Source organism: Tamandua tetradactyla, chromosome 24, assembly GCF_023851605.1.
Source record: "Tamandua tetradactyla isolate mTamTet1 chromosome 24, mTamTet1.pri, whole genome shotgun sequence".
Lineage (NCBI taxonomy): Eukaryota > Metazoa > Chordata > Mammalia > Pilosa > Myrmecophagidae > Tamandua > Tamandua tetradactyla.
The window spans coordinates 24,080,265-24,107,388 of record NC_135350.1 but is presented as its reverse complement, the minus strand read 5'-3'; the positions used below and the strand labels follow the sequence as shown (position 1 = coordinate 24,107,388).

At 37.9% G+C, this 27,124-nt stretch overlaps 1 protein-coding gene and 1 long non-coding RNA gene across 6 annotated transcripts in view; one reads left to right on the top strand and one right to left on the bottom strand.

Moving 5' to 3' along the window:
- Nucleotides 1-1,379: 1,379 nt before the first annotated feature.
- On the bottom strand, nt 1,380-5,256 carry DDIT4L (DNA damage inducible transcript 4 like). Its single transcript, XM_077142696.1, has 3 exons — nt 4,913-5,256; nt 4,508-4,647; nt 1,380-2,603 (listed from the first exon to the last, which is right to left on the bottom strand). The coding sequence occupies exons 2-3, from the start codon at nt 4,596-4,598 to the stop codon at nt 2,113-2,115; spliced, it is 582 nt and encodes a 193-aa protein (XP_076998811.1). The 5' UTR covers nt 4,599-4,647; nt 4,913-5,256; the 3' UTR covers nt 1,380-2,112.
- LOC143668106 (uncharacterized) overlaps nt 5,165-27,124 on the top strand; it is a 53,788-nt gene continuing 31,828 nt past the window's right edge. For 3 of the 5 annotated variants that reach the window (XR_013168309.1, XR_013168305.1, XR_013168306.1), the window contains exon 1: nt 5,209-5,522. This is a non-coding gene — a long non-coding RNA (uncharacterized LOC143668106). Of the gene's footprint in view, nt 5,523-27,124 lie in introns of all 5 variants that reach the window. The other 2 variants (XR_013168308.1, XR_013168307.1) reach the window with 2 other exon arrangements.

Below are 27,124 nucleotides of genomic sequence, written 5' to 3'. Positions count from 1 at the left end.
TTAGCATGAGAAATATGAACTAATGACAGTGAATTTGGGGAAACAGAAGAGATAGATGACAAAAGGTTAAATATTCAAACTGATGTATACATGTAGTAAAATTAGAAGCATCTAAGTTATACAAATTGAAATACTGATAAAAATGAAAACATACATGGATCTTACAGTTTGATATATCTGTGTTTGGTCATCGGTTAAACTATAGAAAACATAATGAGTTTTGTGCTGTTTTTAAAAAGGGAGTTGACAAAGGAGTTGAAATTATTAATGTCTTATAAAAAGCATTATTACAGTTGAAAAATTATGAAAAAATTTTGATATGTAAACACACTGAATAAAGAAAATTAGAATACTATAATTAAAGAGACAAATTGTCAAAAAATAGATAAAATTTTTTTGGTCTTCTTCCTCCAAATATTGTCAAATGCATCATTCAGCATTTTGGCTATTTATTTAGGGAGATTATTGCATAAACTCAGAAAAAACAAAGAGGCCAAGAGAATTAAAAATATATGATGCTTTATTGTCAAAAATAGACAAACTTTAATTTCCTTTAACAGGAATTAATTTAAGAGCCTCCATGAGCCATCACCATTGCAGAAGCATAAAAGGCAAGAGAGTCTAAGACAACTGTTAGTGGGAAAAGGACAACAACTCTACATCCATGCCAAAGGAACCTCAACCTTTGTGGTGATGACTCTAAACAGTTTTAGAAACACAGTGACCTTTAAAACCATAAACAGAAATAGACATGCAGAACAAAGCTGATTTATCCTGGTCCAATCCCTACAAAGATCTGTTTTGTGGTATGTTTTCAAACAGCTGAAGAGTTCAATTTATTAGAACACTTGTTAAATTGAATAGTTAAATTTTAGGTCACTTAATGGTCTCATAAGTATCAGATGCACAACCACTTCTGAGTAACATCAGGATGAATGCATCAGTCCCTTCGATCCTGGCATTAGGTGTGTAAAGTGGTATGCAATTGCTTGGGCAGAAGACTTGAATGGGCTCCTTATCTATTACCTGCAAGGATGTACTCTTGCTTCTTCTCTAGACCTTACTACAACCAGATCTCCATAGCCAAAGTAGACTTTGTAAATATGCCCATTTTAGTGAATAAAAGTAGTCATATGTGGCTATCTGTTTTGAAGATTTGGGGCAAGGAGAGATATCTCAATTTCCTGAAAAGGACAGTGATGAGGTAACACTGACATGGTAAAATGGTTCATCTGGTATTAAGTATATGTAATACTGAAAAGAAGCTAAATTAAAATAAAGTGAATCAGAAAGGAACAGGATCTGAGAACTCATTTCCCTTCCCCATCTGCAATCACCGTTCACTCAACCAGGGAGTCATCAATGACACACACAAAAAATCAGTTCAACACTTTTCATTTTTCTGGTTTAAAGACAACATTCAATACTTTGAGAACTAGAAAAACTGAGCTTACATCATACCATAAGGTCATTTTTAAAAATTCTGTGGTTATCAAAACTGCAGTTCAAGCTTTTGCCACCTCTTTAAAACAGTTTGGCGGGAGAGGATATAAAGACACTGAGAAGTAGTTCTGTTGTTTCTGTGACATTTTTTACTCCTGCCTAAGGCTAAATTTTTAATTAAGCTCATCCACTTAATTCTACCCTGCTGTATAAGAACCCTTCAAATTTGAATAAAGGAAGGAACTTGGTGATATCAACTTGTGGAAATTTTGATTGCTTTTATTTACTAAGATGTGACTGAAAAGGATCTCTTTAAGAACGTAAAGAAACAGAAGTCACACTAAAATCAAACTAGGCAAATTTGGCTTATATGTCTATTAGCAAGACTACCTGGAAAAAGTTCTGAGTCAAGCCTAAAGTCGAGTGGAGTGTTTCTTTTCCTTCCTTATTTTATTCCTTTCTGTAAAAAATACAACATATCATAAAATGTACACACTCTTCGGGCATTTTTCAAAATCAGTCTTTTAGCTAGGGTTGCTGTGAATGTGAAACAAAAAGATGAACTAAATTTGAGGTTGCTTGTTGAGGCTGGGCAGGACAAACTACAAATTGAGGAGCTGCATAGTTTTATTACCCAATCATAAAAAGAACCTTCTTCACTCTTTCTTTTCAGCACTCTTCAATGACTGTTGTTCCAATCAATGAATAAAGCTTTTTCTTAACAAGTCGAAATCCTGAGCTGAGGATCAGCGTTCTCCTGAGGCCAGATGAGAAACGAGCTCTACTAAAGAAAAAGTCCCTGAAGTTAGTCCAAGAGCAGTTCTCCTGCTTAAACACGAGTGTAAGCTCAAAAGTAGGCACCACGCTAGAATCACATACAATTCTATCCAGCTTTTTACATACATTTTCAATTTCCAAGTTCACGTGCATAACACAACCTCGAAGACCACAGGGTTCAGTGGAGGACAGCCGTAGGACATCTTGAGCAATTCTCTGGGTCAGTTTCTCAGGGACAAGGACCTTTGAGCAACCAAGTTTGGTTTGCTTTGATCTGGACAGACAGTTCTCTAGCATTTTAGCCAAACTCTGGCAGGTGGTCTCCTCAAATATCACCTCGTTGAGGTTGGGTTCAGGAACAACATAATCCCAGTAGTCAAAATCTGTAGGAAGCAGAAGTTTAAGATTAAAAAAATAAAGAAATCCAGGGGCCAGAAAAACATACCAATATAGCAACTTTGGTTACTTTCATCTACCATATCAACTTGTTTTCAAATTTGGTTGGTAGTCAGGCGACCTGACTTTCCTGTTAATTTGCTCTCCCTGATACTACAAGTTCATCCATGAAATAAAGGTTATTATAAATAGACTGGATAGGAGATAACCATTTTCCACACATACTCACGTATGATATCCTAAAAACTATACATCAAAAATCTAATTGTATTGGTGCATGGATAGTTCAGTAGTTAGAGTGCCTGCCTCTCATGCGGGAGACCCAGGTTCGATTCCTGGACCCTGCACCTCAAAAACAAAACAAAACAAAATGAAACAAAATCTAATTGTAGATATTTCAAAGCAGAAAGAGCATTAGGGATTTTCATTTTTTTTTCTTGCTTGCTTACTTGCTTATGGAGATTTTCTAATTTTCTTTTACAGAGATCATTTATAAAAATGGTAATAAACCTTCTTTTGGACCAAGGGGCAGCTCCCCTTGAATTCTAAGAATATATGCACTCATTTTAACAAACAGAAATTTTGCTACTGCTTTTAAGTGAGTCTGGCATGAACTTGATTATCTATATTATATTTCCATCAAATCTGTGTCTTTCTTTAAAAGCCATTACTGGAATAGCCTGTAGATCCCAATTTTAGCTTCACACTCTTTGATTAAGGTTGCTCATAGGAGAGAAGACCTTTGAGCTTCACAAAGATATTTATAACTCACTGGGTAGATTTTCTTAGCCAACCAAAACAAAATAGTCCTAGGAAAACAAAATTAGATTTGCTCAAAGGAAAAGAGATAGCTCTACATTTGGTCACCTACCTCCAAAATTAATCCTACCACTTGGCAGGATGCCACACCACACACATGCAGTCAATCCAATAGGCAATTGCCCTCCTGGCTCCCCTCCCTAAGTCTACTACTTCACCTTCCTGCTACTATGTTTTCCTCCTTCCACATTATGGATTCAGTTAGATCATTATTTTATAATTAATGGAACAAACCATAAGGACTTCAAATTTTATCTGTGTCGAAGAAAGAGAATTGTGGAGGTATACCCTACAGAATGAGTCGATTGAACCATTCATTTCTAAATGAGGAAGGCTCAAAGCTTAAGCAAGTTTCTATGGTCCTTCAGCTCTTGAGTGGCAAAGCAGGTGTTAACCTAGCAATTGCTGTTTTTGCAAATGATAATATGTCCAGGATAACTGGCAATATTTTCCCATTTAAAATTGGAATAATAGGTATATCCACAAATAGAATACTACTCAGCAATAAAAAGGAACACACACTGATATAGACAACAACATGAACGGATCTCAGAAACATTATGTTGCAAAAGAAGCCAGATATAAAAGACCATATACTGGACCATTCCATTTATATGCAATTATTGAGGCAAAACTAATCTATATTGACAAAAAGCCTATCAGTGAGTGGGGAACTGATGGCAAATGGACACATGGGTATATGGGGTGGGGGGGAGGATGCTGGTGGTGATTCCACAGGTGCATACATTTGTTAAAACACACAACTGTACAATTAAAATTCACCATAACTTCACAACTATATATGGTAGGGGACCTATATAACTTTTAATTTCAATGAACCTAACTGGCAGCAGCGGAAAACAATGAGGACCTCAGGGTATTTCATTTTTGCCACTTTTGTTTCTCACTGTCATGGACAGAAGATGGAAAGAGTTTGGAAAAGGTTTTCCTCAGGTGAGTTTTGTGGCACCTCTTACACCGATGAATGCGGCAAAGCAGCAGTCCGCCTGGCCAAACCAAGGAGGGGCTGCGACCTTCGGAGGAAAGAGAGGCGGGGAGGTAGGAAACTCACCACTTAGCAGGCTCCCAGAGTGGAAGCCACGGTCCAGCAACTCTGAAATGCTAGCCGAGTTCTTACTGCTCAAACTGCCGGTTGCAACCATGGTCAACGGCTCCGTTTCCCTCGCGGGGCTGAACCGCCTTTCCGGGGCGCTGGAAAAAGGAAGCGAGAAGGACACATATGCAAAAGCAGGAGAGACATGCAGAGGCTCCTGGAGCGAACTAGGCGAGGCACTCATTTTCCAAAGAGGGGGGAAACAACCTCTGCAACTCAAGTTTGCAGTCTCATGGGCGGAGACGCCAACTACATTCACAACCTAAACCGAATTCAAAGGTGGCAAAACTTGGAGCGAACTTGCTCCGCGGAGCTCACCCCGGCGCCCCTCCCCTCCCCCACCAAGGCTGGAGAGTCGCTCACCTGCCGGGACTTCGCGGGGGCAAGAACTGGAGCTGACCCGTTCGCTAGCAATGCTGCGGGGTAAACAGGTAGGCACTCCTCTCCCCCAAGAGCTTGGCGTTTTCCAGATCCAAGAAGAGATCGACACCCTGCTTGCCCTCACCCACCTAATGCCGGCTTCCCTGAGCAGCATCGTTTCTTAGGCAGCGAGCACTTTTATGGGTCCGGCCTCCGCACCATGCCCCGGCCCGCCCACCTGCGCGGCCCCGCCCCGTCCCTCCCAGGGTCGGGTTGCATTTCAACCCGGACACGTCCAGGGGGCCTCAGGCGAACCGCTGTGAGTAAAGGATGAGCCTGGTGTAGGGTTGACATCAGCTGTTTCCTAGGGGCCACGGGTCAGCTTGACTACAATTCCGGGCGCACGATTGGCCAAACACTGACCACCTCCCCTTGGACGCCAATCTGGATTCTTTGGGGTGACCCCTCCCTCCAGCGCGCGCACGCACTCACGTAGCTGATGAGTTTAAGATGCTGTCCCCAGCAGCAGGAATTTCATGCTCTTTGTCTATTACCATGACCAGGGGCTTTGCTGTATCATTCTGAGGGCAGCTTACATCTATTTCGATTTTCAGTGAGTTACCAAGTCAACTCTCTTCCGCGCTCCGGGGTTTCAATAGCCTCATCTCTTACGTTCGGTGACATCTAGCTTTCCTTTTGCTCTTCGAAAGGTCTCCAACGTTTAAGGACGTCCTAATCAGCTACTGCATTCCCGGGTTCCCCAGCACCCTTCGTGCTGTTACATTCGTGACTAATGAATTTTTTCCTCAGGAATGGTGAGCCTGGCTGTCTAATTAGACCCGGCCTCACGAGCTCGAGGAGCTTGAATGAGGTGAGAGGTTTGCCAAGAAATTAAACAAAAGCTTTTAGTGAGATCTCAGCTGCCTCCCCCCACCCGCCCGCTCTTTGGGGGCAATTGTCATTCCCAGAGGCAGGCGTTCCTGGAGAGCCTTGTTAGAGGGAGGAACGTCAGCTCTGGAGGTCTTGAAGGGGCTTGGGGAAGGAGCAATTTAGAGTTTTGTATTCTGCTAGGGATAATCCCTCTGAGGCTTGATGTGTAGTCCTGAGGCTGAGCACGTAGAGGCACAGAGGCGTCGTGGAAAAAGTCAACAGGCTCGCACAATTCATAAGCAAGAAGCCAAATGTTTTTTCTTCCAAAGTTACTAAACCACCTTTTTCCCGCTTTGGTGTGCCAGTAAGTAGGAGATGATTCGTTCAGAGTGGACATTCCACAAATGAGTAGAGGTTTATGTTGTTGGCAAGGAGATGAAAATGTGGTGTTGCCTGGAAAGGGAAGATTGTTTCAAATAGGAGATTCTAGTGTTGATTCCAGGGTCGTTTTGGATTCGGTGTAACCAGGGTCTGCAGCCTAGGGCCCAGACAGGCGGGTTTTAGCTTTCCAGGCTAAAAACTTTTAGCAAGAAAAACAACAGAAGGGGTAAGGAGGGTGTGATAGATAAGTGGGAGGACATAGGGAAGCAGAACAGCGGAAATTAAAGCCAGCTTGACAGTCCATTTTTAACTACTCAGGCAGCTGCACTGCCTGAAGGTCAGGCAAGCCAGGGAAGGAGATGCTGATAGGTCGATCTTTGAAAGCAGATTTCCATTTTACTTCAATAACAGAAAAGTAGAGAGTAAACAAGCCCATTTAAGCTGATTACAAAGCAGTTTTGGTGGTTAGTGTGGTCAGGATCAATGCATGGGCCCCGGGTGGGGTCTCAGATGCCAGCTGCCCGGCAGTCCGTCACCGGGCAGGACACAGAAGCCCCTTTCCTTACCTCGGTAGCATTATCAATGAGGTGGCCTCGTACTGGCCTCGAGGAGTGTTGTTAGGCTTAAAATGCACGGGTCTGACCAAAGGAATAAAGAAAGGACCCGTTTTAATTTCCTTTGGGTATGAAAGCATAACTCAGAAACTAAATAATCCCGAAGGGCCAGGAAGATTACTGGAACTCCTGGAAAGTTAGTCTTGGCTTTCCAGACCAATTGAATGTCTGCACACCCCTTTGGGATGTTACTGCTGAAAATAATTTACCTGTGTACAAAAGACTTTCAATAAGGTCATTCTTTTCGTCTGAGTGCACCCTGCTCTCAGGGATTTTAAAACGTAAGGAATGATGAATGTAGATCACCTACCTGGAATAATTGGTGTAGATTTTCCTTTTTTAATGATTATAAAAGGGTTAAAAATCCATTCTGTCACTAGCTTGAATTGTAGGGTTCAATAAACAGCTGATTTAAAAAATAAAGAATAGCACAGAAATAAGTGTGATAGTCAGATGGTGACAGTTATTTTTAAATATTGTAGACAGTAATCATATATAACTGATAGTTTATCACTTTGGTATACTTCAGTTTATCATGGAGAGTGAAAAATAAGTGCATTTTTTTGCTGCTCTATTATATCCTCTTTAATACTGTAAAAATAGTTTATAGGGATACTAATTGCAAATAATAGTGTTTGAATAGAAAATCTAATTAGTATTAAAGAATCTGACTGCTTTTCTTACACCAATATATTATAGCAAACAACTGAAATCATAAAGTAAGGCCTTTAAAAAAGTGTGCACTAAAGAATATAAGTTTCATGAACCCTCATATAGTATTCATAATATGTTTGCTTATGCAAAGTAGCAATTCAGAATACTGGGGATATTGCAAAAATAAAAATTGAAAATGGTGCTTTAATATATTATTGTAGGAAATACTCATGTGTTGTGCATTCGTGAGTTGGTGTATTGCATATCTATTACATATTCTGCCAGCAATTTTTCTGTCTTTATTCAGTATGAACCATTTTTCTGAATTCTTATCAATGTTTTCACACAGTGCCTTCAATATTTCATTTCACGAACTATAACACCTCAGGAACAATTACTGGGTTTCTTAATCTGTATAATGGATTCATGGAGGATTTACAGGTCATGGAAGCGTATCTGTAATATATCTAAGGACCTTTAGCAAGTGTATAAGGTTGCGGTGAAAATTAAAATCAGAATTAAAATTAATTATTAATTTAATTAATAGTTAAAAATACTATCAATACTGTTGTCTCTTTTCAATAAACAATTCTGAGATCCTTAAGTGCGCACTTTCTCTGGCTTTCCTTGGTTGTGCTAAATCTGTAAATCTGGTGCCCACATGAATGGCTTAGAACAGGACTTGATGCCTAGCTAGTGCTTAAAGAGTAGTAATTATTACTATTACTATATTATTGTTCTGAAATTTTAGTTCTCTGGTTCAGTGAATAAGAGTTTAGCAAGCAAGAAGCTAAAGAGGTTAGGGAAATATTGATAAAGTTTAAAATCACATGTATGGTCTTGCCTGTTTGCAGGAAATCTGAAAGTATTTTCCATTAATTGGGAAACCCTTTTTTATTATAAATACATGCTTCACTGTATGCAGGAAGATCTCTTAATAATATTTAATAAAATGATGTGGGTAAAATGTTACCTAGGTGTGAATACAGTTGTATGTGCTAAAATTCATTGATTAATCTAGGAAATGATTTTCTGGGAAAAAATGAAATTTGCGGACCTTTGAAATCACTGACTATAGAACCACCCAATTGTTTCATGATTTGTACGACCCTCTGTTAATATTTTGGGTGAGATAGTTCATCATTATTTTTATTTGTCTTTGAGAGAGATCGAAACAATAAGATTCCCATTTGGGTAAATATGTAATATAAGTTATTCTATAGAACAATATAGGATTTTCCTTTATGTAAGGAACATGGAAACTTATCCAGTGTAGGACAAAAACAAGATCCAATATAAAATAATACGTAGTACTTGCTTCCAAATCGGAGGGAATCTTTCAGTAGCAGAAGGCCTTGGCTTTCTGAATTCAAACTCAGAATTTGTTACCATAGTGACTGTCTCTTAAAATAGGTGTTTGATTGTGTTCTCTTCATAAATGTTGCAAACTGTCATCTCGCTTTAAAGAAAGTTTATATATTTAAATGCATACAGTCCCTGCTTTTCCTTAATTATGCAAAGATTTATAATTCGGGTGTCCATATAAGAGAAAGTCAACCAAAGTCACAGAGTAGGTCTTTGACATTTTTAGGGTTCTCTCCTAACTATTTGCAAGTCTGAAATTTGAGAATACTGACATAGCATACCATTTCGTTGAAGTCCTTATGTGTACAAAGACAAGAAGAGAAAAATAAACCTATGTGCTTATGTGGGTGTTGGGTCCTTCATTAGTTTCTCTCCCTGAACTAGCCAATAGCTCTTTTTTGTGGAGAACACCTGCATGGCTCTTGTCACTACATTTGTACCTCAGCAAAATTGCAAATTACTTCATGATACAAATCTGGGGGTTTGCTCAAGAAGAGAATTAAATATCCAAGCTATAAGATTCTGCAGTGTAGTCTTTAGATGGGGTCTGATCCCCATTTTCCAGATGTAAAGCACATAGTTAAAAAGGTTGACTACATTAAAGAGTGATTCAGTGTTTTCAAAATCATGGTGTACTCGGAGCCTGACTGCCTGGGTTCGTATTTCAGCAATGCCATTTGCTAGCTGTGTATCTTTAAATAAGATAGTTAACAACTCTGTGCCTACATTTCCACCTTTAAAATAGAAATTATAATAATCTTTACTCATAGGGCTGTTGCGGGGATTAAATGAGTTAATATACAAAACATTCAATGAATGTTAGCCATCATTACAATTATTAATTTTGTTCTGACTTTGAAAAATCACCCCCCAAAAAGTGAAATTTTTGTGCACAAGTAGCCACAGGATTGTTTACATGTGTTTCTGGGTGTGTTTAAAAGAGTATCTTTTGTGCATGTTTATTTATTTGATGGGTCAACATTCAATTAGTATTTATCAGGTATTAATTATCTGTTAGGCACTGAGCATACAGCCGAGAACCAGATCAATGTGGTCCCTGACCCCATGAGAATTATAATTTATTAAGTGATGTGGGCAAAAAATAAAAAATTATAAATACTGTGATACGTTAGGGGAGGTACATGGTGTATTGGGAGCACAATGATATTGTGCAAATAATGCACAAGAACATTTTGAAGGAAGGTTTACAGCCTTGTTACTTACAGTATGTTTCATGGTCCAGTCACAAGGCCATTACTTAGGAGTTTGAAGAAATGCAGAACCTCAGGCTTCACACCAGACCTACAGAAACAGAACCTGCTTTTCAAGTAGATCCCTGGATAATTTATATCATTTGCATATTTAACTCTAAGAAACACTGATTTTAGTTGAAGGGAATAAACAAAACAGTAAGACCATCTAAGTACTTTTTAAGCTGCTTCTGTCTTAATTAATCAAAAATATTTATTGAATATCTATTTTGTGCAAGGCATGATCTTGTTTGTTTTTTTTCATGGGCAGGCACCAGGATTCGAACCAGGTCTCCCGCATGGCAGGCAAGAATTCTGCCACTGAGCCACCATTGCACTCCCCAACATGATCGTTTTTTTTAAAAATATATATTTTTAAATTCATTTATTAATTAAAAAATTAACAAATGAAATAAACATTAACATAGATAATCAGTAATTCACAATATCATCACTTAGTTGCATATTCATCATTTCTTAGAACATTTGCATCCATTCAAAAAAAGAAATAAAAAGACAATAGAAAAAGAAATAGAATGAAAACAGAAAAAAAAAAGATTATACCTACCATACTCCTTACCCCTCGCTTTCACTGATCTCTAGCATTTCAAACTAAATTTATTTTAACATTTGTTCCCCCTATTATTTATTTTTGTTCCATATGTTCTACTCGTCTGCTGACAAGGTAGATAAAAAGGAGCATCAGACACAGGGTTTACACAATAATACAGTCACATTGTGAAAGCTATATCATTATTCGATCATCTTCAAGAAACATGGCTACTGGAACACAGCTCTGCATTTTCAGGCAGTTCCCTCCAGCCTCTCCACTACATCTTGAATAACAGGGTGATATCTACTTAATGCATAAGAATAACCTCCAGGATAACCTCTCCACTCTGTTTGGAATCTCTCAGCCATTGACACTTTGTCTCATTTCACTCTTCCCCCTTTTGGTCGAGAAAGTTTTCTCAATCCCTTGATGCTGAGTTTCAGCTCATTCTAGGGTTTTTCTCAATCCCTTGATGCTGAGTCTCAGCTCATTCTAGGATTTCTGTCCCACGTTACCAGGAAGGTCCACACCCCTGGGAGTCATGTCCCACGTAGACAGGGGGAGGGTGGTGAGATTCCTTGTTGTGTTGGCTGGAGAGAGAGGCCACATCTGAGCACCAAAAGAGGCTCTCTTGGGGGTGACTCTTAGACGTAAATTTTAAGTAGACTTGACCTATCCTTTGTGAGGTTAAGTTTCATATGAACGAACCCCAAGACTGCGGGCTCAGCCTATAGCTTTGGTTGTCCACACTGCTTGTGAGAATATCAAAGAATTCAACTTGGGGAAGTTAAATTTCTCCCCATTCTCACCATTTCCCAAAGGGGGCTTTGCAAATACTTTTCCACTCACTGATCGAATCACTCTGGGATTCATCAGGGCATCACTCTGGGCAAACCAACAAAATCTCATGTGCTACCTGAGATTCCAAGTATTTATGGTGTTCAATCAAACTATCTACATAAGTTATACTAGGAAATGCACTAGTCAAAATATAAATTTTGTACCAAATAAACATTTTTTGCTTTAGTCTCACACATAAGGTAAGATTTTAAAATATTAATTACCATCTATTTTCAGCACCCTGCAGTAATGACATTCCTTTGTTCTTCCTCATGCAAAAACATTTTTAAAATTTGTACATTTAGTCAGTATTATTATACACTCTAGGCATTCCTAGATTATACCATCTCAATCTTTAACATCTATCTTTCTTTCTGATTTCATTTATGCCCCTAGCCCTCCTCCCTCTATCATTCTCACATGCAGCTTCATTCAGTGTTTTAACAAAATTGTATTACAGTTAGGTGGTATTGTGCTGTCCATTTCTGAGTTTTTGTATCTAGTCCTGTTGCACAGTCTATATCCCTTCCGCTCCAATTACCCAATGTCTTACCCTATTTCTATCTCCTGATGGTCTCTGTTACCAATGAAATATTCCAAGTTTATTCACTAATGTCAGTTCATATCAGTGAGACCATACAGTATTTGTTCTTTTGTTTTTGGCTAGTCTCACTCAGCATAATGTCCTCAAGGTCCATCCATGTTGTTACATACTTCATAACTTTATTCTATCTTACAGCTGCATAATATTCCACCGTATGTATATACCACAGTTTGTTTAGCCATTCATCTGTTGATGGACATTTTGGCTGTTTCCATCTTTGCAATTGTAAATAATGCTGCTATAAACATTGGTGTGCAAATGTCTGTTTGTGTCTTTGCCCTTATGTCCTTTGAGTAGCTACCTAGCAATGGTATTGCCAGGTCATATGGCAATTCTATATTCAGCTTTTTGAGGAACTGCCACACTGCCTTCCACAGTGGTTGCACCATTTGACATTCCCACCAGCAGTGGATCAGTGTGCCTCTTTCTCCACATCCTCTCCAGCACTTGTCATTTTCTGCATTTTTAATAAAATATTTTTATTGAGGGAGGGCCACAGTGGCTCAGCAGGTAAGAGTGCTTTCCTGCCATGCCCAAGGACTCAGGTTCGATTTCCGGTGCCTGCCCATGTTAAAAAAATATATGTATTTTTTTTTTAAATTTTTTTTATTAATCAAAAAAAAGAAAAGAAATTAACACAACATTTAGAAATCATTCCATTCTACAAATGCACTCAGTAATTCTTAGTATCATCACATAGATGTATGATCATCATTTCTTAGTACATTTGGATCGATTTAGGAAAAGAACTAGCAAAACAGCAGAAAAAGATATAGAATGTTAATATAGAGAAGAGAATTAAAATAATAATACTAATAATATATATATATATATAAAAAGGAAAAAGAAAAAAAAACAAAAACAAAAGATACAAACACACAAACAAACAAAAAACCATATTTCAGGTGCAGCTTCATTCAGTGTTCCAACCTAGTTACATTACACTTAGGTATTATTGTGCTGTCCATTTTTGAGTTTTTGTATCTAGTCCTGTTGCACAGTCTGTATCCCTTCAGCTCCAATTACCCATTATCTTACCCTGTTTCTAACTCCTGCTGGTCTCTGTTACCAATGATATATTCCAAGTTGATTCTCGAATGTCGGTTCACATCAGTGGGACCTTACAGTATTTGTCCTTTAGTTTTGGGCTAGACTCACTCAGCATAATGTTCTCTAGGTCCATCCATGTTATTACATGCTTCATAAGTTTAGTCTGTCTTAAAGCTGCATAATATTCCATCGTAGGTATACGCCACAGTTTGTTTAGCCACTCGTCTGTTGATGAACATTTTGGCTGTTTCCATCTCTTTGCAATTGTAGATAATGCTGCTATAAACACTGGTGTGCAAATGTCCGTCTGTGTCTTTGCCCTTAAGTCCTCTGAGTAGATACCTAGCAGTGGTATTGCTGGGTCGTAATCCATTCTGCCATTCTATGTCTTTTGATTGGGAAATTCAGTCCATTAACTTTTAGTATTATTACTGTTTGGATAATATTTTCCTCTACCATTTTGGCTTTTGTATTATATATATCATATCTGATTTTCCTTCTTTCTACACTTTACTCCATACCTCTCTCTTCTGTCTTTTCGTATCTGACTCTAGTGCTCCCTTTAGTATTTCTTGCAGAGTTGGTCTCTTGGTCACAAATTCTCTCAGTGACTTTTTGTCTATAAATGTTTTAATTTCTCCTTCATTTTTGAAGGACAATTTTGCTGGATATAGGAGTCTTGGTTGGCAGTTTTTCTCTTTTAGTAATTTAAATATATCATCCCATTGTCTTCTAGCTTCCATGGTTTCTGCTGAGAAATCTACACATAGTCTTATTGGGTTTCCCTTGTATGTGACAGATTGTTTTTCTCTTGCTGCTTTCAAGATCCTCTCTTTCTCTTTGACCTCTGACATTCTAACTAGTAAGTGTCTTGGAGAACGCCTATTTGGGTCTATTCTCTTTGGGGTGCGCTGCACTTCTTGGATCTGCAAATTTAGGTCTTTCATAAGAGTTGGGAAATTTTCAGTGATAATTTCTTCCATTAGTTTTTCTCCTCCTTTTCCCTTCTCTTCTCCTTCTGGGACACCCACAACACGTATATTTGTGCGCTTCATATTGTCATTCAGTTCCCTGATCCCCTGCTCAAGTTTTTCCATTCTTTTCCCTATAGTTTCTGTTTCTTTTTGGAATTCAGATGTTCCATCCTCCAGTTCACTAATTGTAGCTTCTGTCTCTTTAGATCTACCATTGTAGGTATCCATTGTTTTTTCCATTTTTTCTTCTTTGTCCTTCACTCCCATAAGTTCTGTGATTTGTTTTTTCAGATTTTCTATTTCTTCTTTTTGTTCAGCCCATGTCTTCTTCATGTTCTCCCTCAATTTATTGATTTGGTTTTTGAAGAGTTTTTCCATTTCTGTCCATATATTCAGCATTAGTTGTCTCAGCTCCTGTATCTCATTTGAACTATTGGTTTGTTCCTTTGACTGGGCCATATCTTCAATTTTCCGAGCGTCATCCATTATTTTCTGCTGGTGTCTGGGCATTTGATCAGATTTCCCTGGGTGTGGGACCCAGCTGGTTGAAAGGTTTTTCTGTGAAATCTCTGGGCTCTGTTTTTCTTTTCCTGCCCAGTAGGTGGCGCTCGTGGCGCTCGTCTGTCTGCACGGCAGTCGGCCCGGGAAACCGCGCGTGGAGGTGGGGGTCGCTGGCCGCCGCGGCTTGGGAGAGTGCCGGTCCTAATTGCCCAGCTGGCCCGAAACGCCAAGCGTGACGGGAGGGCCCCGCTATCCAACGTTCCCAGTCAGACCGGGGAGCCACGTGCGTGGAGTGGACCCCAGTCGCCAGCCGCCCCGGCCGGGAAAACGCGCGCCCCTCGGGTATCTCACCGCAGCAGATTCTCCCTGCCCGTTCAGCTGTTCCAGAGTGGGGTACACTGTCTTTTTGGTCTCTGTCGTGACTCCGGGAGCTGTTTCGTATTGTTTCTGTTTCTTTAGTTGCTTTTCTGGAGGAGGAACTAAGACCCGCACGTCTTACTAAGCCGCCATCTTCTCCGGAAGTCTTCAATATATGTATTTTTATTGAAAAATTTTCATGCATGGACAGCCCATGGATGGTGTACAATCAGTACACAGTCAGTGGCTCACAATATCATCACATAGTTGTATATTCATCACCATGATCATTTTTAGGACATTTGTATTACTCTAGAAAAAGAAAAAAGAAAAAAACCTCATACATCCCATATCCCTTACCCCTCCCTCTCATTGATCACATATATGTCCATCTACCCAATTTATTTTACCCCTTATCCTCCCTATTATTTATTTTTATCCATATTTTTTTACTCATCTGTCCACACCCTGGATAAAAGGAGCATCAGACACAAAGTTGTCACGATCACACAGTTACATTGTAAAAGCTATATCGTTATATATCATCTTCAAGAATCAAGGTTACTGTAACTTTCAAGTACTTTCAAGTACTTCCCCTCCAGTCACCATAATACAGCATAAACTAAAAAGGGATAGCTATACAATGCATAAGAATAACCTCCAGTATAACATCTCAACTGTTTGATGTCTCTCAGCCACGGAAACTTTATTTTGTCTCATTTCTCTCTTTCCCCTTTTGATCAAGAAGGCTTTCCATGAAGCCAGGTCCTGGCAAATCCCAGGTGTTCTGTCCCACATTGCCAGGGAGATTTACACTCCCACGTAGTGGGGAGGGCAGTGAGTTTACCTGCTGCGTTGGCTTAGAGAGAGAGGCCACATCTGAGCAACAAAAAAGGTTCTCTGGGGGTGACTCTTAGACATAATTATAAGTAGGCTTAGCTTATCCTTTGCATGAATAAGTTTCATAGAGGCAAACCTCAAGATCAAGGGCTTAGCCTTTTGATTTCTTTGTCCCCACTGCTTGTGAGAATATCATAAATTCTCCAAATGGGGAAGCTGAAATTTCCTCCTTTCTCCCAAGTCCCCCAAGGGGATTTTGCAAATACTTCTTTATTCACTGCCCAAATTACTCTGGGATATATCGGGGCATCACACTAACCTGGATAAACCAAGATCTTATGCCCTATTCAGGATTCCATAGTATTCAACTAAACTGACTTACAGTGTTCAACTAAACAGACTGTTGTAGTTAGATTCAGGTGTCAACTTGGCTAGGTGCAGGTGCCTAGTTCTATTGCTGTGGACATGAGCCAATGGCATGTGAACCTCATCTGTTGTTGATTATATCTCCAGTCGGCTAGGAGGCATGCCTGCTGCAATGAATGATGTTTGATTTAATTGGCTGGTGCTTAGATGAGAGAGCTCAACATAGCACAGCCCAAGCAGCTCAGCATACCTCATCTCAGCACTTGCAGCTCGGCCCAGGCCTTTGGTGATGCAGAAAGAAATCACCCTGGGGAACGTTGTTGGAACCCAGAGGCCTGGAGAGAAGGCCAGCAGAGATTACCCTGAGCCTTCCCACCTAAGAAAGAACCTCAGTTGAAAGTCAGCTGTCTTTCCTCTCAAGAACTAATGAAATAGATCCCCTTTTATTAAAAGCCAATCTGTCTCTGGTGTGTTGCATTCTGGCAGCTAGCAAGGTAGAACACTGACCATACAAATTAAATTAGGTAATGTGCTACCCAAAATATAAATTTTGCACCAACTAAACGTCTTCCACTCTGGTCTCACACAGAATTTGAAGTTTTAAAATATGCATAACATCATCCTTTATTCTGTATTCTGACCTATCCCAGTCCTATTCAGATCAGCTTCATTCATATCTCTAGTAGAAATCTGATCCCTTTCACAACTTTTCAAACAGTTTCTTTGTGGGGTACTGCTGACTTTCATAATGTCAGAGCTCTAAATCTGAGTCTCAGGTGTCACATAAATATCCAAAATTTCTGGGAATGACCAGGTTATATACAAGCTTCTCAGTCTCACAGAATTTAGAAATGCCAGTTATACCTCTTGAATATATGTGACTGCTATAAGGGCTTACAATCTAGTACGTTTACAATGGACCACAACCTGATAATCATGCTCTTGACTTCAGATCACTGGATTTTTATATTATAGTTAGTCCATATGAGTGATGCATGATGATTGTCTTTTTGCTCCTGACATTTCATTTAACATACAGTCCTTAAGGTTCATTCACCTAGTTACATTCTTCACAGCTTCATTCCTTCTTGCAGCTGCTCAGTAGTCCATTGTATGTAGAAACCACAGTCCCCCCTTCTATTCCTCAGTCATTGTACTCAGGCTACCTCCATCTGTTGTGAATCCAAACAGTGCTGCCATAGACACCAGTGTGCAAGTGTCCATTCGTGTCCCCACACTCAGTTCCTCCAGGTCTATACTGAGCAATAGGGTTGCAGGATGATATGGCAACCCTACCCCTAACCTCCTATGGAATCACCACACTGCCCTCCAAAGGGCTGTACCTCTCAGTTTCCTACCCACAGTGGGTGGATATATCTCTTTCTCTGCATTTTCTCTACCACTTGTTTCTCCCTGTTCATTTTTAAACAGTTTTATTTGTACATCATATAATCCAACCTAAGTAAATAGACATGCTTTTGCCACCATAAACTGTATGAAGACATTTTCTTTTCTTTCACAAAGAATGCAAACCCTCCCGCATACCTCCTGCCTGTTGATATTTAGTTTTGGCATGATGACAAGGGATGATCTTGATGTAAAGTAGATTAGTTCCCATCTAGGCTGCTTATTCTTTATAGTCCAAGTCAGTCATACCGGCCCTAATGAAATTAATCTGTCTTGTGTAGTTCTTAGCCCTTGGGTCTGGCTCATAAAACCTTGCACAGGCATGTGAAAGCAGTCTGGTTTCCATAGCAGACTGTATTATATAAAAATAAAATTGTGTTTTAATATACTTGAGATACTATCAGACCCATATTGACATTGATGACCTGGAAACCTGTTCTGTAACACAAGGAAGGGGATTATGCTGTAAAATATATTCCAAGTCATTGGCTAATGCCATGTTGTCTTTGGAAACAACAAATTTGGAAGGAATGGAATAACACAGAAAGATACATATGTTACTATTTACAAACTTACTGAAGAGGGTATTATACAATTATGCATTGATTCATCTCTTGTTATAATTATATCATAAAATGTACTTTAAAGCATTGCTATGTTTTTTGAAATTTGTGCTGGTATTTGGGAATTATTTTCATAGATGGATCTTGTGGTGGGGGCTCTAAATCATAACACAAAACTGCTGAAAGTCGGGCCACGGTGGCTCAGCAGGTGGCATTCTCACCTGCCAAGCCAGAGACCCGGGTTCGTTTCCTGGTACCTGCTCATGTTAAAAAAACAAACAAATAAACTGCTAAAGCAGCCTTTAAGATGTCAATGGGATTGATTGTTTACCATGTACAGACTGTATGTGTATGAAGATTTGTCAATAAAAATGTTTAAAAAAGATGTAAATGTGGTTGTAAGCACACTGAAATACATTTGGTTGTATGAGATTATTGATGCATCATGTCTGAGCTAAGCAATAAATGATACTTAAATTAAATTATAGCATTACATCATTGCTCTTGCAGTGGCTTACAAGTGGCTTAGATATCTATAAACTAAAGGCAAACCAGGATCATCTCTGCATGTGTAAAAGCAATGCAACTTGATGGTTATGATGTTATTCTCTGACTGTCACACTTGGCTTCCAACTGTGGCTCTGCCACTAGTAAGTATGGTGAAATTAAGGGTATTCAGTGCTATAGTATATGTTAGGCTTTTAGAAAGTGACTGGTAGATATTATGTGCTACCAGTCTGGTAGATATTTATGACCATCATAAACCCACCTGGCTTACACAAATTTGTGTGAGTGCATGTTCCATTGAGGTAAATAGTTCATCAGGTGCTATGGTGGGTTTCTCAGAATGTTGGAAGATTTTACTTTGCATTTAAGCACTTGGATGAAAGTTAACACACTAGTCCCACTTACAGCTTTTATATTGACTTTGGACAGGATGAGTAAAGCTGAATCTTCTGGAGGAAGTGAGAAACTAAATAGAGATTCACTAAGGCTAGAGGAGGAGAGCATTACCTATGGATTTCAGAGCAGTCAGTATGAACGTCTGGCTTTTTGGCAGTGTCTTTAGGTAGCAAGACCCTAGAGAGAAACAGATTTCACATATTTAAAAAAGGCTCCTACTGTGCTCTGAGCATGACAGATTGGACAGGCTGTGGAGGGCATAGATGATGGACAGCTTGGCTAGATCACGTAGGCAGCCACTGACTATAGGGACTGCTCCTCCCTGCCTCACTCCTGAGCCTCCACATTGTATGAGATTCAAAACTCTTGACATGAGCAATATTTTTGGGTCTATAGGGTGGAAGGTTGACGATGGTGAAGGGGAGGATGACTTGCATTAAATTTACATATTCCTTGGTGAAATTCATGTCAGAAATTAAGATAATAACCAACAAAAGTAGTAATATCTCTTATACCACCCAGGTTGTGAACCAAGGTTGGTATTATTTATATCTATTTTGTATCTGTATCTCTGTATCTGTATCTATGTCTGTATACCTATACCTATACCTATACCTGTACCTATACCTGTACCTATACCTGTACCTATACCTATACCTATACCTGTACCTATACCTATACCTATACCTGTACCTATACCTGTACCTATACCTATACCTATACCTGTACCTATACCTGTACCTATACCTGTACCTATACCTATACCTATACCTATACCTGTACCTATACCTATACCTATACCTATACCTGTACCTATACCTATACCTATACCTGTACCTATACCTGTACCTATACCTATACCTATACCTGTACCTATACCTATACCTATACCTGTACCTATACCTGTACCTGTACCTATACCTATACCTATACCTGTACCTATGTACTGACCTACCTATCTATCTACTAGCATGGCTGTAGTTATGTTTTTGAAAACTATATTTTTTTAAATTTCTTTTTATTCAATTTACATAACTTAATACACCTTTTTTTTTTGGCAGCTATACTAAAGAGTTCCATACATAGTACTTTTTTTTGTAACTTTTTTTTCACATACTATACAGTCCATCAAAAGTGTCCGATCAATGGCTTTTGGTATAATTATAGAGTTATGCATTCACCACCACAATCATTTTGAGAATATTCTCATTGCTCCAGAAAAGAAACCTCACACTCCTATACACCCTTATTCTTGACACTTAGGTTTGGTGTAGTGCCTTTGTTGCAATTAATGAAAAAATATTACAATGTTATATTAACTATAGTCCTTAGTTTGCATTAATTGTATTTTTCCAATACTCTACCCTATTATTAACACCTTGTAATACATTTGTTCTGGTTCATGTAATAACTTTCTTATATTTGTACAATTAATCACAGTCATCATTCATAACAGGTGTTGCTATGTTATACAGGCCCATGTTTTATCCTCTAGCTTTCTTTCTAATGACATACACAACCCTAGACTTCCTCTTTCAACCATACTTACACTCAGCACTGTTAATTACACTTGTAGTATTGTTCTACCATCACCTCTATTCATTTCCAAACATTTACAATCAACTTTATTAAAAATTCTGTATACCTTAAGCATCATCTGCCCATTCTCTACCTTCATTCTATCTCTTGGTAATCCATACTCTATTTTAACTTCCAGAATTTGTTCATTATAATTAGTTCATATTACTGGGAACATGCAATATTTGTGCTTTTGTGTTCAGCTTATTTTGCTCAACATAATATCCTCAAGGTTCACCCATGTTGTTGCATGAATCAGGACTTCATTCCTTTTTATCAGACGCATAATATTCCACTGTGTATATACCAAAGTTTATTTATCCACTTAACAATTGATGGACACATGGGTTGTTTACATTTTTTGGCAATTGTGAATAATTCCACTGTGAACATTGATGTGCAGATGTCTGTTTACACCCCCGCTTTCAGTTCCTCTGAGTACATACCTAGCAACAGAATTGCCGGTTCATACAGCAGTTCTGTACTTAGCTTCCAGAGAAACTGCCAAACTGCTTTCCATGGGGGCTGCATCATTGTACATTCCCATCAGTTGTGAATAAGTGTTCCTATTTCTCTACATCCTCTTCACCACTTGTAGTTTTCTGTTTTTTTTTTTCAATAGTGGCCATTCTAGTCGGTGTGAAATGATCTCATCTTGGTTTTGATTTGCATTTTCCTATTAGCTAAAAGATGCTTAACCTCCTTTCATGTGCTTTTTTAGTCATTTGTATTTCCTCTTTGGAAAAGTACCCATTCAACTCTTTTGCCAATTTTTCAATAAGGTTGTTTGTCTTTTTATTGTTGAGTTGTAGGATTTTGTATATTCTGGATATTAAATCTTCATCAGATACTTGATTTCCAAGTGTTTTCTCTCATCGAATAGCCTGCCTTCTCACTTTCTTGAAAAAGTGCTTTGAAATACAAAAGTATTAAATTTTTGAGGAAGTCCTTTTTGTTTATTTATATTTTCATTACTTATGCTTTGGGTGTAAGGTCTGAGAAATCACGTCCTACCACAACATCTTGAAGATGCTTCCCCAAATTTTCTTCGAGGAGTTTTTTGGTCCTAGTTCTAATGTCTAGATCTAATGGATCCATTTTGGATCTAATGGATCTAATGATCCATTTTGAATGAATTTTTGTATTGGTGTGAGATATGGGTCCTCTTTCATTCTTTTGGATATGGATATCCAGTTCTCCCAGCCCCATTTGTTAAAGAGATTCTTCTGTCCCAGCTGGGTGGACTTGGCAGCTTTGTCAAAAAATCAATTACCCATAGATGTGATTCCATTGGTCAATATATTCCACTGGATCGATTCCATATATCTATCCTTATGCCAGTGCCATGCTGTTTTGACCACTGTAGCTTTGTCATAGTACACTTTTGAGTTTATTCATTATCATAGTATTACTGACTACAAAGATATCTATATATAAAGTATCTCTTAAAATATTTTTAAAGTGCTCTGTACTTAAATAGTACTATGAAAACTTCATTAATCAGGAATAGTTTTGTATTTTCTAAATCAGGAAGCTGTTTATAAATAGATATTATAAAAATATAATCCTTATAGGCAATTATGTAGGTAGAATTTAACAAATGTAACTATAAAAAACAGTTCTAAAATGATCCTTTCACTTTTATCTTACTCTTAAGAAGTCCAAGGGAAGTACTACTGAAGCAGGTCCAGAAAACTCAAAATAAAATAAAGTTAGCAAAGGAGAATTGACTTTGAATTTATAAACAAATAGACTATTTTTAAGTTACAAAATGAGAATAGAAATATGTAATATAGTCATATAATTTAAAAATCAAAATCCCTCTCCTAACCTTCATTCATGCTACTCTTTGCCCATCTACGTCTTCTGGGAATTATTTGTATTAGTATTTATGTATTCTTCAAGAATTTCTTGATGAAAACATAAGCACATATTATATTCCTATCTCACTTTTTTTTACACTAAAGTAAAATGTAATGTTTTTTCATATTGCTTTTTTCTCACTGCTGGTAATTTTAGAGATCTTCCCACATGAACACATAATTTTCTCATATTTCCCTTTTTTTTGCAGCTGTATAATTTTCTGCTTTATAGATCTTAATTTAACCAGTTTCTTATTGAAGAGTACTTTGATTATTTACAGAATTTTGCAAATACATGCAATGCTATGATGAATATAGCTACCCCTTCCACATCACTATTTTTCCCATCATAGTTTTAATATAATGTAGGTCAGCATAAAAAATTAAATGGGAATTTTGGGGGAGTTTTGTGGAAGCTGCAGACAACAATGAAGTCCAGCAGATAAAACAGAAAAAGTTCAGAAACTCAGAAGTGCATAAAATATATGTATAGTATGGTATGATATCAATATGTTTTATCTTTTAATACCATAAATATGTGCAATATATTTTTAAAGTTAAAATATGTTATAAGTTTTAGAAAAGAATGCAAAAGCCAGCAGAGAATGTACTAAGGCTAGAAATGTAAAGATATCTTAAAAAGATTAGTAAATGCATAAAATGTATGTACTATTATGTATACTATTCCCTTACAGTATGTATTTTGCTGTTTAATAGTATAAATGAACAGCTATACAATTTTTTTCTTAAAATTAAATTTGTAGCTCTTCAGTCTTGTGGACTGGTTTGGGGATGCCAAGCATGTTTATGGCACTCTCTCATGTAACATCTCACAGTGATCTCAGTGATCTTTGCATCTCTAGTTTCATATCTTGTATCCTTTAAATGCCATAAACTCTATTAAAATCGTGAATTCCAAGCTTAATGTTCCTAGTGGTTTGGAAAGTATTTCCAAAAAACAGAGAAAAGTGATGAATTTGAAGGACAAAGTAGAATTGTTGGATATGCTTCATTCAGGCAAAATGTGTGCTGCGGTTGGCCAACATTATGGTGTTGAAGACATTGCTGCAGCTATACCAACAACTGCAAATCGTTTGCATAAACCACAGAATCCGCATCTCTCTAGCATAGAAAGCACAACATTCTTTTGGGTGCAGGATTGTTATAAAGAAGACATTCCAGTAGATTCTGGATCATACAAGGAAAGATTAAGTTCTTATATAATTCCCTAAAGCAAGTCTACCCTTATGGATTTTCAGGCCAGTAAAAGCTGGTTTGAAAAACTGCCAAAAGGGTTAGCCTACCAATATAAAAGTTGGTGAAGAGGCAGCTAAGGAGTTTCTTGAAACTCTGAAAAAACTGATTGAAGGGAAAGACTACAAACCTGAATGGTTATTAATGCTGACAAAACTGTCCTATATTGGAAAAAATGCCTCAAAGAACAAAGATTGGCCAAGAAGAGAAGCGAGTCCTGGGTTTTAATGCTGCGACAGGTCAGGTAACCTTGCTCTTTTGTACCAATATTTGTACCAGAGTTCACAATGTAAAGCTGATAACCCTCAAGGTTTGAAAGGAAAGGACAAGTACCTACAGTTTTTCATTTTTAAAAAATTTACATATTTATTTCATATATATATTTTTTACTTCTTTTTCATACAATATTTTTACTTAACATTGACCTACATATAGCCTAAGACCAAATACTTAGTCCATATTTTACAGTAGGATACCGTGAACAACCCATAAAAGAAAAAAAATTCAGACTTCTCTGGTACAAAGGGAGGGCCAAAAATTTTTGCCCAGAATTCTCAGATCGTGAGGTGCCATGCCCCTAAACCCCACAATGTGGAAGGGGTAACTGTAATATTATTCATAAGTCACTTTGAATGTGGGAAAGTACATCTCTGAGAAAAATTCTCAGAAAAGAAACTTCTGCTCAAAGGATTAATGTGCAAAATGTAGTTTTGATGGCTTTTGCTAAGTTACCCTTTGCACGGTTGTAAAATTTTGAGCACCCACTAATAATGTGTGAGAATACCTGTTTCCTCATAGTGTCTCCATCATTTATTCACTCATTCATTCCTTTAATGAATATTTATTAAACATCTATTATGCCTTTTTAGGTAGTTTTAACATATTCTATAAACCTATTGAGTAAGAGTCATAAATTATTTTATTTTGTAGTTAATAGGGATTTATTATCCTAATTTTATAGATGGAGAAACTACAATTGGAAATCATTGGTCCTATTTCTCAGGAAAACTAGGCATATATCTCATTTTTCATGATTCTCATTTGGGGGAAAGCATTGAGGCTCCTTCTACTGTTGACCATTTTAATTTCATTGATTGGTCAATTCAGACGACAAAAATATTGGTGTTTTTTTTCTCCACCTCTCTATACTGAACTCTCAGTCAGATGTTTTGTTGTTATGTTGCTATGTGTATTGAAAGCAAAGGTGCTTTGATTTCTTTTTTTTTTTAATGTTTTTATTTTTTTCTCATTTTGCTTATTTGCTTTGCTTTCTTTTAAGGAGAGACTCTGCACCCAATAAAGAAAACATTTGTTAACACAAATTTTACAAGTCACCTAAAACTTGATGTCAATGTTCAGATAATTAAATACCATTTCTCCCTTTTTAACTACTGCAGAAGCATGACTTTATTCTTTTATAGCCCAGAGTAGAATATTCAGTTAAATGCAATTCAGCCCTTCTAATAGGAATGCAATAGTATATCATTGTAATTTTAATTTTAGTTTCCCTACTGACTTAATGATGTTGAGCATCTTTTCATGAACTCTTTGTCATCAATATATCTTCTCTGGTGAAATATATATATTCAAATCCCTTGTCCATGCATTTTTCTTAGATTATTTCTTTCTTATTATTGAATCTTTAGAGTTCTTTATATATTCTGGATACATGTCCTTTATCAGACGTGTTCTGTGAACATTTTGTCATTGTTATAGCATTGTATTTTGAAGAAAAGTTTTAAATTTTGATAAATTTCCATTTATCAGTATTTTTATGGGTCATATTTTTGGTGTTGTATCTATGAAATTCTGCCTAAACCAAGGTCGCAAAGATTTTCTCTTAAGTTTTATAGTTTTACAGTTAGGTACATGATCTCTTTTGAGTTATTTTTTGTATTTGGTACTAAGCAATATTTATTGTACATTTCCTGAGAGGCACTGTGCTAAGAATTCCACATGGATAATCTCATTTGATCTTTGCAGTGACCTTATGAATTGGGTGTTATTGCTTCCCATTTGTAGATGAGGAATCTGGGACACAGTTTAGGAACTTGCCTCAGTTTACACAGGTAGTTAGTAGAGCCAGGATTTGAATAGTGTTGCTTTGTGGATAACTGGTTTCAGGGATGTTCAGTTTGCTAGCTGCTGGAATGCAATGCAATGCTTTTAAAAGGGAGAATTTAATGAGTTGTAAGTTTACAGATCTAAGGCCGAGAAAATGTCCCAATTAAAACAAGTCTATAGAAATGTCCAATCAAAGGCATCCAGGGAAAGATACCTTGGTTCAAGAAGGCCGATGAAGTTCAGGGTCTCTCTCTCTCAAATGAGACGGCACATGGCGAACACAGTCAGGGCTTCTCTCTTGTCTGGAAGGGCACATGGCGAGTATGGTGTCATCTGCAAGCTTTGTCTCCTGGCTTCCTGTTTCATGAAGCTCCCTGGGAGGCATTTTTCTTCTTCATCTCCAAAGGTCACTGGCTGGTGGGCTCTCTGCTTCTTGGTGCAGCAGCATTCTCTGCTTTCTCTGAATTTCTCATTCTCCTCTTTTATAGGACTTCAGAAACTAATCAAGACCCACTCAAATGGGTGGAGACATGTCATCCCCGAATCCAGTTTAACAACCACTCTTGACTAAATCACATCATCCAGGGAGATAATCTCATTACAGTTTCAAACATACAGTATTGAATAGAGATTATTCTACCTTTATGAAATGGGATTTATATTAAAACATGGCTTTTCTTAGGGGGCATACTTCCTTTCAAACCAGCACAAGGGACGAAGTCCCAAATAACTGGATGTAAAATGCAGTGTAAAAAGTTGTTGGTGGAAGGAAGTGGGATAATGGTGAGTGTGTTGGTTTGAAACTGTTAGGCATCTCCCAGGAAAGCCATGTTCGTCTATTACAGTCTTGTGGGGCAGACTTGTTGTTGGGAGAAACTTTGTGATTAGGGTGTTTCCATGGAGATGTGACCCACCCAATTCAAGCCCTGTATGAAGAGAATAGAAGGAAGAAAACATAGAGCTCAGAGCCGACAGAGAGCAGAGAGGTGGAACCAGGTGACAGACATTTGGAAATGCAGATGGAACCAGGAGGTGCCAGGAGCTGAGAGAGCCGTTTGAAACTAGAACCCAGGAGAAATGAACCAGCAGACATTACATCAACATGTAGCTTCCCATGTGACAGAGAAACCCTGGATATGATCAGCCCTCCTTGAGTAAGGTATCCCCTTGTTGATGCCTTAATTTGGACCTTTTCATGGCTTTAGAACTGTAAATTTGTAACCTAATAAATCCCCCTTATAAAAGCCAATTCATTTCTGGTATATTGCATTCTAGCAGCATCAGCAAACTGAAATAGTGGGGATTAAGGTTGGAATGGAAGCAAGTAAGGGTCAGATTCTAAACGTCTTGGAAACTTAAATGTTA